The sequence below is a fragment of the Leptinotarsa decemlineata genome, unplaced genomic scaffold (genome assembly GCF_025532065.1).
Source record: "Leptinotarsa decemlineata unplaced genomic scaffold, Ldec_3_MD MMD2_tig00000251_RagTag_RagTag, whole genome shotgun sequence".
In the NCBI taxonomy this organism is placed as follows: Eukaryota; Metazoa; Arthropoda; class Insecta; order Coleoptera; family Chrysomelidae; genus Leptinotarsa; species Leptinotarsa decemlineata.
The window spans coordinates 1,500,331-1,517,853 of NW_027412547.1; the positions used below are offsets into that span (position 1 = coordinate 1,500,331).

The following is a 17,523-nucleotide window of genomic DNA, read 5'->3' on the forward strand; positions in this document are numbered from 1 at the left end:
GCTATAAATACCGGCGTATAGCCAAAAACATAACTTTTACAAAGGTCAATGTCGTTGGATTCAGTAGCGCTTTTTTTGTGAAGCGTTTTGTAAGGGACACATTCAATTTCTGAGAGGAAGTATACTCCAAAAGCTATCGTTTCATAAAAAGATTTGGAAAAGCTGAATACACTTATTTGAATTAATGAATCGAAGAGGTTTTTTGTATTAAAGTGTATAATTTTTAAAATTCTTGCAAAGCGCTTTCGACTTTCGTCATCATCAGTGCTCACCTGAAAGTAAGTGATCTAATTGAAAAGGAAGTTTAGTGAAAATTGAAGTTGTAAATTTTTTTTAATAATCTTTAAGGTTAAGAAATTTGGAAAAATTGTTTAAGATTACTTACATGTCAGGCAACAGGAAGTATCAAATTAAGTACATTGCACATTTGTAATATTTGACTTACCTATATAAAACAAAATAGGCTTATAGCCAAGAAAATGCATTTTTGGATTCAGTCAAAGTATCATATGAAGAAGGACAACTTGAGACAGAATGTGTCAAGTGTCATGTTAAAATAATGGTACCAACTTGAGGAGTGATCCATTATGGATTTGATTATTTATGTAGAGGAAACATATTAAATAAATTGTATTAGTAAAATGTGATTAATTAATAATTCATAATCCTTTTATGAAGGGGAAGGAAATCCCTGTTCAAGTTTACTTGAGTATTCAAACAATGATCATTATTGGAAAGTTCTTTAGAAATCTCCAACTCTTCAAGAGAGAGAGAGAGAGAGAGAGAGAGTATCCGTTTTCATCCCTACTTCCTGCTTTTTACTGAGTGGGAAGTGACATCGATAAACGCCTGGCGGGAATAAGTGATCAGGGTTAAAAATGATTACTAAATTGGTTACTAAAATGGTTTTTGAAAAAATGAGATTGGTTTTAGAATGGTGAAAATTGATGGTTTTATGTGCAAGGATGGGCAATCCTTGGTTGTCAAAAGAAGTAAAAATTAACGGAGCTATTTGTTCTTAAAAAAACGACCTATCAAATTTCTCCGTGCCATATGCACAGACACCGCTCTTAAAGTGCCTCAAGGAATTTCCTGTAGTGCTTAAATAAATAAACTCACCGTGTTTATCTATATTTCCATATCTCCCACACTAGAGGAATATTTTTAAAAAATTTCTAGTGGTAGTCAAATTATATTAAAACGCTTATAAAGCAAAAATTGTTCAATGTATGTACGTGAAGGTTTTAAAATTTGTTTGGTGATTTACACTCATCGGAAAAGTCCAGGGATATTTTTAAAAATGGCAATAATTTTTTTTATATCGCTTTAGGGAAAAGAAAGTTGACGGGTGATTATTAAACGAATGTAACTTACAACAAAATTTATTAAATGGTCAAAAATACTGAGTGCGCATATAAGCAAAACTAAAAAAAATATGGCTCTTCTTTGGAACCCCGAAAAAAAATCATAATACAAAAAAAAATTGGAATCAGTACAAAGTATGGCCTCCACGCTGGTTTATTACGGCCCTACATCTATCGTGCATCGACAAAATGAGATTGTCAATGTCTTGTGAGGTACATTTGCCCATTCAGCGATTGAAAGCTCTCTCAATTGAAACGTTGTGTGAATGTTCCCCATATGCGGAGTAATTCTTCGTTGAAGCATGTCCCACACATGCTCGATGGGATTCAGGTCCGGTGATTGTGCTGACCATGGCAATACATCAACTCCTTCGTTGGTGAGCCAGTCAGTCACTAGACGCGCGACATGTGGACGAGCATTATCGTGCATTATGTGGAAGTTTTCACCAACAGCACCAGCAAACGGACGAACGATAGGTAGAAGAATGGTGTCGAGGTGCTGTCGAGCTGTGAGGGAGCGATTTGGAAAAACGAGATCGGTTCTGCCGCCGATCATGATTCCGCCCCATAGCATCACTGTACCACCTCTATATGTGTGGATTTTCTGGACGTGTCTCAAACGTTCATTATTTCCAGGTCGTCTCCACAGTCTTACTCGACGAGAATCTGGATGAAATCCAAATCTGGATTCGTCTGTAAACAAAACTGTGGCCCAATCATTTGGGCATATGTTTTGATGTTCTTGACACCACTCTAATCTTCTACCGCGATTGCCTCTCGACAAAGGTGGACATCTAAGTGGCCTTCTGTTGTGGAGATCTGCTTCATGCAGTCGATTTCTGACAGTATCACGACAAATGGTTACCTGGTGCGTCTGCTGCAACACGTTAACCAACTCAGGTGCTGTGATTGTCGGTTGTCTTCTTGCGGTTAAGACCAAAAATTGGTCTTGAACTGCAGTTGTAGCGCTTCCTCGCCCTGGATGTTGTTCGGCTGGACTGCCAGTTTCACGGAAACGCCGCCACAATCGACTGATAACACTTTGGGAGACCCCCATACGAAGAGTTACATCATTTTGCCGCATGCCACCTTGAAGAAGCCCTACAGCTCTATTCATCTCAGCCAATGGTAAGTGATGGCGTTCCATGTTAAAGCACAATATTTCCAGTTTAATTGCTGAGCAAGAACTGCATAGAATGTACAAACTCGACACTTTCATATTATTCATTTCAACCGAAAACATAGTTAATAAAAAAATTGATAAAAGATTAGTTACAGTTTTTGCAGGCTTTGTTCAACCCGTAGAAATCTACAAGGTGGTTGAGTGTACCAACTTGATCGAAATTAAACGACCTCATGCATTTATTTTTATGATATTAAGTATGTTATAAAAATATCCCTAGACTTTTCCGATGTGTGTATTTGTATGAATTATTCCAGTAAAATTAATCCCTATTTTTAAAGTCAGTTTCAGGTTTTCAAGAATAATATTTCTCCCACAATTTTTTCTTCGTCACATTCGAGTATATATGATATTTTCAATCCACCCATGGTTATTTGTGACAGCCACTGGTTTATTTCGAGGAAAAAAAAAAGAGAAAACCGCGACCCGTCGCGTTTCCAAGAATTCCATTGTTTTTTCGTGAATTTACTCAGACGACAAATGACTTGCGTGTTTAACTTCGTAACTTACATTCTAAACAAAGTGAGGATGGGTTATTTTTGGTGCAGAAAGATATTTCATTGATGTTCGGTAAGTTTCGTTATACACGACGTGTCATTAACACGGTTTTCAGTCACGCAATGTATTGGTGTTATCATGCAATTGATGCATGATAAGCAATTGTTTCTCTAAAGCTGTAGAGTAAGCCTACAGCACTTAGGCCACATGTGACCCATTGTACATCCTTCCGAGGAGTTGTCCTCCTAGGTCATCGTCCATCCTGTCTTTTCCAGGAAGGTGGACAGGTCACTGGTAGACATCTCCTTTATATCGGCAGGTGTAGGCCAAGACTCGCCGAACACACACTTTCTTATTAACGATAACTCCGGACATTCGCATGCCTGACAGTTTCATCTTCCTGTTCACACATCCTGCATAGAAGTGCATCCACTAGCCCCATATTATGGAGGTGTTTCCTCAGTTGATAGTGGCTAGTCAGATCCTACTGTTAAGCGTAGATTTTTCCTGGTCATCGCCAGATATTTCTTCGGCGCCAGCTTTCCAGGGTCGCCCAAGGTGATCCTGGCAAGATTACATCCTTTGATTCCATTCTATCTCTGTACGGATTGAACATGGGTGTAACGTTTGGCTACTTCCGCAATTGTCAAAGTCATCAGGCCGTAGGTGCCACTGGCTCCTAAAATTCTTAGCCCAGCCGAAACATGGAATAACTTACCCAACGATGTTATGAATTCTGACTCAGTGAACAGTTTCAAAAACAGACATTTGCTTAATCGCCTCTATGCATATATTTATTATTTTTCTTTTCTTTTTTCATGCATTGTATTAACTTGTTGATATCCTTCGTTTTTAGGCTTACATAGGACTTTGTCCTCAGCCTTTATTTATATGTAATAATAATAATAATTTTACCAAATTGAAAATGCATTTCGTAATTAGATTATAAGTACATAGAAAGAAGATACGTTTTTGAATAAGTATAACTTCAAGGAAGAACTTGACTAAGAAACATTGTAGTTGTATTTTATCCGATGGCGATAAAAACTCGAATATGTTTCCAAAAACATACAAATATTCATTTCAAATATGAATATTGAAAGCATCGTAGAATTTCACATATTTTTGAAACTGATATACAGTCATATATCCACTCATTTAAGCTGGCCATTTTCTTATAACGTCAACACATTCCTTATTGATCCTGAAATTACGGAAAAGGATATTTTATTCTATACTTCTGTCATCAAATCATCTGCTTTTTCTATATTATGGTAAAATTGGTGAATCATACAGTGTGACCCATTTTTAATGGAAACACTTCCCCTAAAATTTGAAGTTGTAAATCGACTTTAGTAATTTTTTTTGAATGTCAAGTACTGAATGGTCTACCTTGGGACAAAAGTTGAAATGTTTATTGAAGTTTCAAGGCATACTACGATATTTTTTCTTAGTCGAAAATCGGGATTTTTTATTAGCGATTTTTTTTATTGAAAAAATCACTACGCCACTGGATTCAGAGTGCCTCTAAATAGGTGTGACCAAAATTTCATGAAAAAATATTCATTATTAACAAAGTTATGACAACTCAAAAATTCGAAAACTCACACAACTAACAGTCACAATATATAATTTTTTTTTATGATTTCAACAATAAAGTGCCGCCAGATGGAAAAAATAACAAATAGCGTAAATATTTTTAATGAAAATAACGGAATTACATTCACACAATTCAACTAACAATGAAGCAAAAAATTTTAATAAACGTAACTAATAACTAATTATTGAAATGTTTCGATTCAGTGTAACAATTAATTCTAACTCATATTTTAGTAGCATCTACTAATCCACCACGTATTTGATACATGTGTCGTAGCGCTTACGAATGTTTCTGATTACGTTCCTTAGTTCTTGAGGGCTAATATCTGCACATACCTGTCGAATTCTGCACAAAGTTCATTTTTATCTCTTGAGCGGTTTTTGTAAACCTTTCGTGTGAGAAGTCCCCAGAGAAAAAAGTCCAAAACTGTGAGGTCTGGAGATCTGGGTGGCCACTCTATAAACGGACTATCACGGCCTATCCATCGGTTTGAAAAATGTTCGTTAAGCCATTGCCTCACAGCTCTGGCATAATCAATAGCGTCCCAAAACTCTGTGTTTAAAAATTCTAGAAACCTCTGCGCATTAATGTTTCCCTCAAGAAAGAAAGGACCAATAATTCGTTCGTTCAATATCCCACACCAGACGTTGATTTTTTGGGAATACCGGCTTTTACATCAGTTTATTACCCAATTAGGATTATCCGCTGCCCAATAGCGACAATTCTGTGTAGTGAAAGTGGCTTCGTCGGTATATAAAATATTTTTTAGGAAATTTCTATTGTTTAAATATTCCCCTTGGGCCCATAAACAATATTCCAGGCATCTTGCTTCGTCGCCTTCTTGAAGTGTGTATGAACATTTTGGCTTGAATGGTTTAATATTCTTCGCCTTGAGAAATCTCCGAATAGTTTCTCGTGGAATATTCATATATAAAGTGGCATTCCTTATACTGGCATTAGGATTATTTCCGAAATAATCTAAAATGATTTGATCATTTCTGTCATTCATGTTTCGTCAAAAAAAAATATTAAAATCGGTTTACAACTTCAAAATTTAAGGGGGTGTTTCCGTTAAAAATAGGTCACACTGTATAATTGGACTACAAAAATGTATATCACTATGGAATATAAAATTAAAAGAGGAACAGAAAAAACAATTCATCAGAAATAAAATGGAGAAATTATTAACAAAGAAAATGATGAGTGGTATCAAGGAACTAAAAAATTCAGTTCAGGTTCCGAAAGGGATAAAAGTATGTAGGAAGGCCCAGATGAAGGAAAATGAACCAGATCAGACTAGTAAACGAAGTGAAAGAAGGAAGAATTTTTGGAAACACCAGTAGGTGATATCAGTGTGGTTTTATTCGAGTGAAATCAACTTTAATGTTTCATCACGTTAGTCACAACATTTGACTCCATAAATAGAAATGATTATATAAGATATGATTTTCAGAAAAGTTGATGAAGATGATGAAAATAACCCGACAATCGAGTGTTCAATTTATAATGTGGAAATTTCCTCAGCAGGATATAATGATATTTACAAAGATATACTATATCAGTGAGTTGTCCCTTGAAAAACAATAAAAAGTCATACAATTCAAGTCAATTATACAATTGCCGTTTTTGGCCTCTTTACAACATTCAGTCATTGAAATTATCTCAAAAAAATATTACATTGACCTTTTGTAGTAACAATATTTCATATTCTGACATATCGAGAACACTGTCTGTGTTCAAACATTTATCATTATCAACCTCTTTGTAGATTTTAATTGAACAGTCTAGACTGACAGATTCGATTAAAATGCAATTTGAATTCGTTCACTTGTTTCACATCTTTATCGAAAATGCATCTAACTAGCATAGTTTTACATGCGGTTTTGCATCATGATTAGTTTTGCTCACAAATGCCGCTTTTTCATAATTTCCAAGTAATTTACGATTCGAGTCAAGTCAAAAAATAGTTTCAAAAGCTGTAAACAACTTGGAAAACAAGAGGTTTGTTTTTTTCCAAATATCTTAAGAAATATTGCAGTTATTCAAAACTTCTGAACAGATCTTTGAAGAGCAAAAAATTCCTGAAACTAGCACCCAAACACATATAAAAACTGCGGCTACTTCGATGAAAAAAATAAACCAAATATGAATATTGAGGTATGAAAAAATTAGATACTCTCTGAGTAGTCAAATAAATAATAGTTGGTTGGCAAAAAATGTATCGCAATTTTTCTTTCAATTATTAACATCGTCCCCGAATTGATAAATTTTAAAATTGGATCCTGGAATTTGTTTCCTTTTTGTTTAAACTAATTTTTTGAAGCCTTCAGAAAAGTTCCTCGCGAAAAAAAGTTAAAAAAAATGTTTTCTTCTATAAAGAACAATCGAATTAGTTAAAAAGCATGAACGATGCATATGAAAAATACATTTTTAAATCTAAAGAAATTAACTTTAAACCTCAAACCAGTCCCGAATATACCTACCCAGTAGGTTGAATGGACTGACGCCTATCAGAAAATAACTACTCCCCTGGCTAATACCACGAAGGGCGTTGGATTATATGCGACAGGCGTCAGTGCAGGAATCTTCACAGAAAATTTCCTGCATATGCAATTGGCAATACAACTGAAAGAGTCGACCTTCAATTTTGGAACGGGCACACTTGCAGATCGGTTCCGGGCTCATTAGCCACTCATCAGTGCAAGATAGTGACCATCATCGACCTAAAGTCAATGATATTCCATAATTAAATATCGAAATTTTTTCAGAGTATTTCATTCCTCTTCCAAAGTTTGAGCGAACAACAAAATGTTACTCCATCTAGTTGGGGAGGTACTAACAATTGCATATCCGAAATGTACCCGATTCCTCTGAATAAGGAACAAAAACCTTCTTATTAGTCAGTGGGCTATGCTTAAAGACTGGCAGTAAACAAATCTAAAGAAATGAACTTTGAAGTTTTAAGTCTCGAATATACCTACACAGTAGTTGAATGGACTGACGCCTATTAGAAAACAACTATACTCCCACGGCTAATACCACGAAGGGCGCTGGATTATATCCGACAGGCGTCAGTGCAGGAATCTTCACAGAAGAAAGATTCGACTTTCAATTTTGGAACGGGCACACTTGCAGACCGGTTTCGGGCTCATTAGCCACTCATCAGTGCAAGATAGTGATCATCATCGACCTAAAGTCAATGATATTCCATAATTGAAAATCGGAATTCTTTTAGAGTATTTCATTTCTCTTCCTAAGTTGGAGCGAACAACAAAATGTCACTCCATCTAGTGGACGAAGTACTAACCAACTGAATATCCGAAATATGTCCGATTCCTCTGAATAAGGAAGAAAAACTTTCTTATTAGTCAGTGGGCTGTGCTTGAAGACTGGCAGTAAACAAATCTAAAGAAATGAACTTTGAACGAATATAATCCAACGCCCTTCGTGGTATTAGCCAGGGAAGTAGTTTTTTTCTGATAGGCGTCAGTCCATTCAACCTACTGTGTAGTTATATTCGAGACTGGCTTGAACGTGCCTATCCGAACTGAAGCAGGTTGTGGAACAAAGTAGTGTGAGATCTCTAGCAGTGAGTGTAACAGCAGGAGTGCCTCAAGGGTCAATATTGGGGCCCCTACCATTCCTGATCAATGTTAATGATCTTCCACACCATATGAACTCCCTCAACACAGTTCTGAATGCCGATGATACTACTATTTTTGAGAGCCACCCTGAACATGAAAATCCAAAGCCACTGACTGAAAATGCGTTGAAAAAAATTGAAATTTTTTTTGCAGCCAATAAGGTATGCTTGAATGTCAAGAAAACTGAAACACTTACGCTCACACTAAAAGAACTGAAGGACAGTCAAAAATCCATTAATTTTTTGGGAGTGATACTGGATCAAAAACTTAATTGGAAAGAACGACACATCAAAGATGTCTCTACTGAGCTGTCCAGCAGTCTTTATCTGCTCCGTAAAATCATTGAATTTGTTCACTCTTATGTTTCGAGAACAGCTTACATGGGGTTACTTCAGTCTAAGCTGTCTTACGGATTGGTTTTTTGGGGACTTTCAACTGATTGGAAAAGGATATTCATTTGACAAAAAACGGCTATTAGAATCCTGGGAAGGAAAAAAACGAACTGACACCTGTAGACCTCTTTTAAAAAATTTAATGTATCAACCATAACGGCTCTATACATATTTCAATGTCTTGTCTATATCAAGACACAAAATAGCACCCCTCAAGTTAATCGCAACCATGAATATTTGACCAGAAATGGCCACAATCTTTTTATGCCACAACATCGACTGGCAATTACTTATAAAAGCTTTTTTACTATGGCGATGAGGCTCTTCAACCATCTACCACCATCCACCATACATGTGGAAATTACGTATGATTAAATTCAAAAAAAGTATAAAAGGGCTGCTGGTTAATCTCTGCCCTCATGACGTAAGTGAATTTTTCAACTGCAAGTTTTAATGCTTTGCCATTTTAAAGTGTATGTTTTATACTATACTTATCTACCTTAACGATGCTAAATCTTGTATTGATCATAGGCAAATAAATTGATTGATTGATTGATGAAACAGTTTTATGGCATGACAGGAAATTAAAATGGCGTTTCATCCCATGCTTGACCCTTTCATTACTTGAAAATTGACAAATAAAGTTGAAATTTGGAAAAAGTTGAATTGTAGTTATTCAGTTGTAAACAGTGACAGTATTTGGCCTCATACAGAGTGGTCCAACGAAAAGTATGCACCTTGCTTTTCTCATTTTTTGTAACTGAACGCAAAAATGCTCGGACAGGTCAATTGTGCTTTTGAGGGGGACATATTTTAGATGTATTTTTCTACCTGTGTCTAGCGAGGGTGAGTAACAATCCTAAAATTTTAAATGTAAAGTGGGGTCGAGTGATATATCATTTGAAAGGACACAAAATTATCTTTCCAATTATACCTAATTGGTTGTAATTCACTCAAACATGTAGGTATTATGAAGAAAAACAACTACAACCCAGTACAGCAAGTGCTGAAGTAGGATTCTACTAACATTCTGTAGCAAATCAGGTGTTATACTTCTGCACTCTGCTGTAATTCGTTGGCGAAGATCTTCTATGGACTCGTGCTGCGTAGCAAAACATTTATTTTTCAAGTGTCCCAAAGGAAAAAGTCTAAAGGTGATAAAACAGGTGACTTGGCAGGCCATTCGATAGGGCCTCTGCTTCCAATCCACCGTCCAGGAAACCGGTCATCTAAAAACTCTCTCACCGGAGCAACATAGTGAGGAGGTGCTTCATCTTGCTGGAAATGAAGCCGATCATCATTATGATTTTGGTCATTTTCAATTATTTCTGTTATGAGAGGATCAATTGTATCTTCAAGCATGTTCAGGTAGACCTCACCAGTTAAATTCCCAGGAATAAAAAGTGGCCCTACGATATGACTACCTAATATGCCACACCAGACATTGATTTTTTGAGGGTACTGGGTATGAACCTCTCGGAATAAGTGTGGGTTACTGTCATCCCAGTAACGGCAATTATGCCTATTCACAGCTCCATTCAAAAAAAATGTACTCTCGTCGGAAAAGCACGTGTTGAATGATAGGTGCGGATCATCAATTAGTAGCTGGCTCAGTTGTTCACAAAATTGCAGCCTTCTATCAGGATCATCTTCATTGAGTTCCTGTACTAATTTCATTTTGTACTAATGAAATTTATAGGCTTTCAATATCCGTATTATGGACGAACGGGAGATACCTGAGGCTGCAGCAAGCTGACGGGTACTTTGAGTATGATCCAATTCAACATGTCCCATAACAGCGACTTCCACTGCTTCATTTCTGATCGGTTTCCGTGGCTGGTGTTTCACATTACAGACAGATCCGGTATCGACAAAATTTTGGACTAACTTGGCAACGTACGAATCATCCACATTTTTCCCGGGATGACTGTTATTTAAGAGGTGAGCAGTAAGTCTAGCACAACTATTATGTTGATATTGAAGTTTAACAATTTCAGCTCGTTCAGGAATGGAATAAACCATTTTTACAGTAAAGTTGAAATAATTTCAAAAGCAACCGAACTGAATCAATGAACGTTTGCCTAAATTCTTTTTGTACACTTATCTGCTGTTGTTATTTGAACCAAAAAACGCACGAGAGAAATTGAGGAATGTAGTAATGATGAAAATGCCGTTTTTTCCGCACTTTCATTAACACCAAAAATATCGAGTAAATGTTCTTGCTTTTTTTATAACTATTCAAGTAAATACAACAAATCAGGTATCATTGGAAAGAGAATGTTGTACCCTTTCAAATGATATATCACTCGACCCCACTTTCCATTTAAAATTTTAGGGTTATTACTCACCCTCGCTAGGGGGTTGAAGGCACAGGTAGAAAAATACATCTAAAATGTGTCTTCCTCAAAAGCAAAATTGACCTGTCCGAACATTTTTGTGTTGAGTTACAAAAAAAGGAGAAAAGCAAGGTGCATACTTTTCGTTGGACCACTCGATATATTATTCTCCCTCTCAGAATCAACTTCATTTCATAGTATTTTTCTGAGATTTTCATGTTATGTATTTCAGACGTACACGTGTATCCACGTCTGTGTGATGGTCAACAACTCGCCTTGTTGTCCACCTTCTGTAAGTGTAGGTGTTCAAATCCCAGAAGTATCCAGAGTTTTTCTCTATTATTCGAATCTGTAATGTTCATATAGGAGTATCAAATAGTGGAAAAAACTGTGGGTACTGCTTTCATGTCAAATTCGTTGATTTGGCAAACGGCATGCCACAAAGGTTTTTTTTAACGCACATAACATTGCTCATTGAATGCTATTGAGCTTTGGTTAAGCACATAGTAGTTTTTTAAAATCAACATTTCTCATTTCTTCGAGATAATAATGTTGTTTTGCAATTCACACTGCTTATTTATCGTATTTGAATATCATAGAACTGTTTTTTTGAGTGTCGCATGTTTTAGTTGATGTATTCCTTATATCATACTTTATTGACGATGTTATAATTGTTTTGTTTCTTTGCAGGCACGACGTCAAATCAGAGACTTGTTCGAAGATTTGCGGGATGGACACAACTTGATTTCTCTTCTGGAAGTTCTAACTGGCGAACAACTTGTAAGTATCTTCTTTATTTTCTTCATAACATAAGTCATAATGAACTCCTGAGGACGCTAACTTGGTTAGCGAAACGCGCGACGAGAAACCGTAAATTTTTATTCTGGTGTTGAGAAAATAGATTGAAAGTGGGCTCTATGATAGATCCAAATATCCTGAATTTTGTTTCTTTCGTTTCTTTTTCTTGATAAAAGTTCGATTTTTCCAGCAATTTTTCCTGAAATATTCCATTCCATTTTCATTAAATTTCATTGAGCTGTGTAAAAATACACCTAAATATTAAAATTTTGAAACAGTTTCAATTTTTTCATTTTCAACAAAAAGAAATTTAAAACTTTGTATTTGACGATGTGAAAGTAACATATAAATTTTGATCAAGTTATCTATATTGATATACAGTGCATTTCTATAATGTCCCCCCCTTTTTATTTTTTGAACGGGTCGAATATCTGTAGAAATTATTTGAGGGAACTTGTATCCAAATTCACAACTACCGGTAGTTTACATAACAAAAAGCCCCCAGGTCATCCATCCATTACTGAAGAACAGCAAATGCAAATAAATAGAGAGATGGTAGCAAATCCTGAACATTCAGTCTACTTATTTCGTCGCGAATGTTTGTGAGGTGTCTCCTTCTACTATGTAGAGACTTTTGAAGAGAAACAGGTCTCATCCATACAAAATAAAAATGGTACACCAATTAACTGAAGATGACCCTGGTCGAAGAACAGAATTCTGCGAAATCATAACGGAAACCATTGCAAGGCATCCTAATCATCTCCAAAATATTTGTTTGAGTGACAAATGTACATTTTTTCAAACGCAAATGTTCACAGAGAATATTGCCTTCATTGGAGTGACACCAACCCTCAAGTTTACCTGGAAACACATACCCAATATCCAGAAAAAATTAACGTTTGGGCAGAAATATTGGGAAACCATATTGTAGGACCTTTATTTATTGATCAAAATTCAACACACTCAAAATTACCGAGCTCTCACCCGCAGACAGCAAGTTTTACTTACACGCCTGAGAATTGCACATACGAAATTTACCCATCTACATCTCCTAAAGCATGAAGAGCCTCGAATTTGTGATACCTGCAGTGTGCCAATGAGTGTTGAACATTTTATCTCTGATTGCCCAGCTTTCAATGAAGAAAGACAATTTTTCGGATTATCAAGCGACCTCACCAATGCATTGGATGTTACGAACTTTACTTCCCTTTATAGTTTTTTGGAAAATGTTGGCATCTCTAACAAAATTTAATGTACCTACTGTAAACGCTAATAACCCTAGTGGTTGATGCGGTGTTTTTCCTTTTAAATAAAAAAAAGTTAACAGGGGAACTGTATTTGAATATGCTGGAAACTACTGTTGACCCTCTCATCACCGAAATCGTCGAAGCGAATCCTAATGAATTCGATATGGATATTGTATTCCAATAAGGTGAAGCACCACCACATTACTAGAGACAAATAAGAAACTATTTGAATACTACTTTTCCCGGTCGTTGGATTTGCCGTCGAGGTCCTACAGAATGGCCAGCCCGCTCGCCAGATTTGACACCTTTGAATTTTTTGTAGGGATATTTGAAGCAAAAGGTGTACGAAACTGAACCTGATTCAATATTGGATATAAGGCAGAGAATAATAAATATTTTTAGAGATATTGACGTTACTGTGTTCGAAAATGTTCGGCGTGAAATATCGGATAGGCTGTTCATATGTCAGGAAGTTCAAGGCAACCATTTCGAGCATCTTCTGAACTAACCTCAAGCTTATTACTTCATATTATGTAGTTAAATGTCAATGTATTCAGGCAATTATTAAAAGTTCCGCCATTTTGTAGTAGTTGGAGATATTGACAATATATTCTAGGGTTGTGAAGCATTTGTCAGGAGCTTCAAAATGATATGTCACGAGACTCCCCTTTTCATTTAATTTTTTTCCCAGATGGCGCCCAGTCGCCATCTTGAAAGTTTCATCTGTCAATTTCACTTCAAAATGAAGTATTTATGCATTAATTTCATTATCCCAAAATTCAATTTTTTGAGTTGACACGTTCAGAAAACAAAAGAAGGGGAGCATTAAAGAAATGCACTGCATATGAAGCATTTATGTCAAAATCGAATATTCAATAGTATGTGAAGCATAGTATTGAATGCTGCTACTTTATGCTTACAGGGATTATGTATGACAATTTCCGTATAAGATGTTTTGTTGAATTATAGGAATTATTCGTTTTAGTCTAGTCTGGAAAATAAACAGTGAAAATCTCATAGTGAACCGTTTCTTGAATAAATTAAATAAGTATCGATACCTATTCATTTATCGATCCAGTCATGCTAAATTGAAAACAATAAAATATTTTTAGAGTCAAATCAAGGTGGAATTGAGGATGGTAAACAAACGTAGACGTAATTGCGTAGGATATCTGGTAGGTTGTTATAATTATCACAATATACAGTGCTGCATAGAAGTGCAACTTCTTATGTGAATTTGTCATGATAACCTTTAAAATAACCCATAAGAGCAATCTCGTGGTCTCGTTTATCATAAAATTATTTATTAGTGGTATGCTAGCGAAAAAACACTCATTATTTTGCAATTTTTTGTGCCCTTTTGTGATGCATGTTTTCCCACAAAAAGTTACAGATGAATGGAAGGGACCTAAAAGTTCAACACAGCGTGCTTTAAACCATATAGATGTTAGTTGGGAAACTGTGTACTATTCATTTATTTTGCCTTCTACAAAGGAATCGTTAGCATATACTACAAATAATAGTGGGCCCATAATTGAACCTTGAAGCATTCCACATTCAATAGGTTTTCAAGTGTGATACATTTTTCGTATTGAAGTGGCCATACTGATATATTTCTGTCAAATATGACGAAAAGTGTAGATTTTTCACCATTATATACACTCACCGGCACAATTAACCGGCCACCTATATCATTCGTCGCCCAGTATTTTTTATGTTAACTATGGCTTATCAGTCGTTTTGTTTTTTCGTTTTGTTATTTCGTCTTCTAAATTTGTGTCACCGACGGGGTTTTTGGAATTTAGTCGTTGTTTGACATTGTCGCAGTTGTGTTACTGTGTTATTGTTGCAACTCAGTACTCGCTTGGCTATTAACGAGAGAATTTTATTCGCTGTTTCACCCATTCATTCATTCATCCAAATAATGAAAGAACTCATTTAAAAACTTGATTAAATATTTATTGTAAAAAAACGGGAAAAATACTTTAGCAATAAACTCACACTGAAATGTTAATAAAAAAATACATTAAAACACCAAAAACTCACATTATACTGCCACCCAGCAGGATTGAAGAAGAGAAGGAGATGTGCTGCATTGCTGATGATCAACAGATACTTAAATGAATTTCTGAATACTGTCTGTTCATGATCTTCACCTCCCTCAATATTTATACGCTGACATTGCAACTTTGATCGGCTCGCTGTACTAAGGTGGAATGCTCAGCATGCAATCTATACAAAGTTTGCGTATTGTCCAGCTCGTCTCCACAACTGCTTCCACAATACCGTAGAGCTAGACTTGCTATTGCACGAGAATATGCAGATTGGAAAGTGGAGGAATGGAAGGACGTATTGTTCTCAAATGAGAGCAGCCTTAAAGATCTGGATGGACCTCAGCGTGTCTACGGAGCTAAAATTAAAGGTTTGCTCCCTGCACTATAACAGAGACAGTGGGCTTCCAGATTTGGGGAGGTATCTCTCACCAGGTTCATACTGATCTTGTCGTCTTTGATAGAGGCTATTTGAGCGGTAATAGTTCACAGCTCGCATCATCCAAATCAGCATGCATACACTCCGGGAAGGCCTACTGATTTGGCCCTTCACCAAGTGGTTGGCAGAATCGAAAGATCATTGGACAACAAAGAATCCACCCTGGGTATATTCAGAGATATTGAGGGAGCGTTTGATAAAATAACGTTTCCAACAATTACCCAGCAACTACACTCCAGGAATGTACCCCTGGTAGTAGGAGAATGGATACTCAAGTAATCTCTAGTAGAGCAATAAGTATTAATGTAGAAGACATCACAGTGAAAGGACTGGTCATGAGGGGATGTCCACAGGGAGGGGTCTTATCACCCCTTCTCTGGAACATAGTTCTGGATACCCTGATTAATCACCTCAACAATAATGGATTCTACATAATTGCATATGCAGATGACACAGTTATCTTGCAGACCGGTAAATTTGTGAACACACTGTGCGATAGAACGCAGGATGGGCTCAGATTATTAGAAACATTATGTAAGGAACACTTACTGTCGATCAATCCCAAGAAGACTTCAAAAACAAAGTAAAATTCTCTGAAGAGGTGAAATACCTTGGTACTATCCTCGACAGGAAACTAACATGGAACTTTCACCTACAGAGTAGAGCAAAAAGAGCATATGTGGCTTATGAGCAATGTCGGATGACAGTAGGACGCAAATGGGGTCTTTCACCTCGTGTGGTCACCTGGATCTACACTGCACTAATAAGACCTATGGTAAAGAGCCATTGCATGGGGACCGAAAGTTCTACAAGCAACGGCCATCCAAAAAGTATATCAAATACAGCGACTGGCTTATTTAAACATCATAGGAGCCATGAGAACAACACCAACTGCGGCAATGGAATTAATTACTGGTCTGACCCCTTTGGACCTGTACGTTTAAAAGTTTGCGTTAATGGCCATGTTACGATTGCGCATGGCTGGTGTAAACCTCAAAGTAGGAATGGCTCAATTGAGGCTGAGCCTATAGCGAGAATCGCTTACTGCGCAACCTCTGCTGCACGGAACCAGTGATGCAATTGAACCCAGGTTTATGTTTAATAAACCCTACAAAATACAAATAAAACAGAACACGGAGTCAGATGCTGCAAATGCAATACGCTTATATACAGACGGCTCAAAAACCAAAGAAGGCTCAGGATGTGGAGTATACTCCAGATCACTAAGCCTAAAGATTAAGTGGGGAATGGGAAAAAATACCAGCGTGGTCCAAACAGAACTGGCTGGTATCTCAATCGCCACAAAAGATTTAACCAAGAAAGGAATTTCAGGCAAAAACATAACAATCTGCACCGACAGCAGATAAGCCCTATTAGCCTTGAACAGACAACGTGTTACCTCAGGGCTAGTACTAGAGTGCCACCAAGATTTAGTCAAATCATCAGTGGGTTAAAGGGCACGGCAGGAGTAAATGTAATCGCTTTGCCAACTCTTTAGCCAAGGAAGCGGCTGCACTAAGAATTTCAGGACCTAGGCCTGGTGACTTCGACAATTGCGGAACAAACCAAATGTTACACCCATGCTCAATCCCTTAAGACCCTGGAAAGCTGGCGCCGAAGAAATATCTGGCGATCACCAGGAAAAATCTACGCTTAACAGTAGGATTTCTGACTGACCTTTGTCAACTAAGGAAACACCTCCATAATATGGGGCTAGTGGACACATCTCTATGCAGGATGTATGAACAGGAAGATGTCAGGCATGTCCTATGCGAATGTCCGGAGTTATCGTTAATAAGAGAGTGTGTGTTCGGCGAGTCTTGACCTACACCTGCCGATATAAAGGAAATGTATCCTTTATAGGAATACAAGATGGGCGGTTAATTGTGATTGTGTAATAGTGATAGTTGTAATTGTGAGTGTAGTTCGATCCATTGTAACTATTTGGTATTTGTACCAAATAGTGTAGGG

The 17,523-nt window shown here is 36.8% G+C and overlaps 1 protein-coding gene across 1 annotated transcript in view; it reads left to right on the forward strand.

The window, feature by feature from the left end:
• Positions 1-17,523, forward strand: part of shot (dystonin-like protein short stop) — a 247,145-nt gene that overhangs the window by 50,120 nt on the left and 179,502 nt on the right. Inside the window, 2 exon segments of the mRNA XM_074173472.1 lie at positions 11,250-11,309; positions 11,708-11,797. Of these exon segments, the coding sequence (XP_074029573.1) occupies positions 11,250-11,309; positions 11,708-11,797 (150 nt within the window).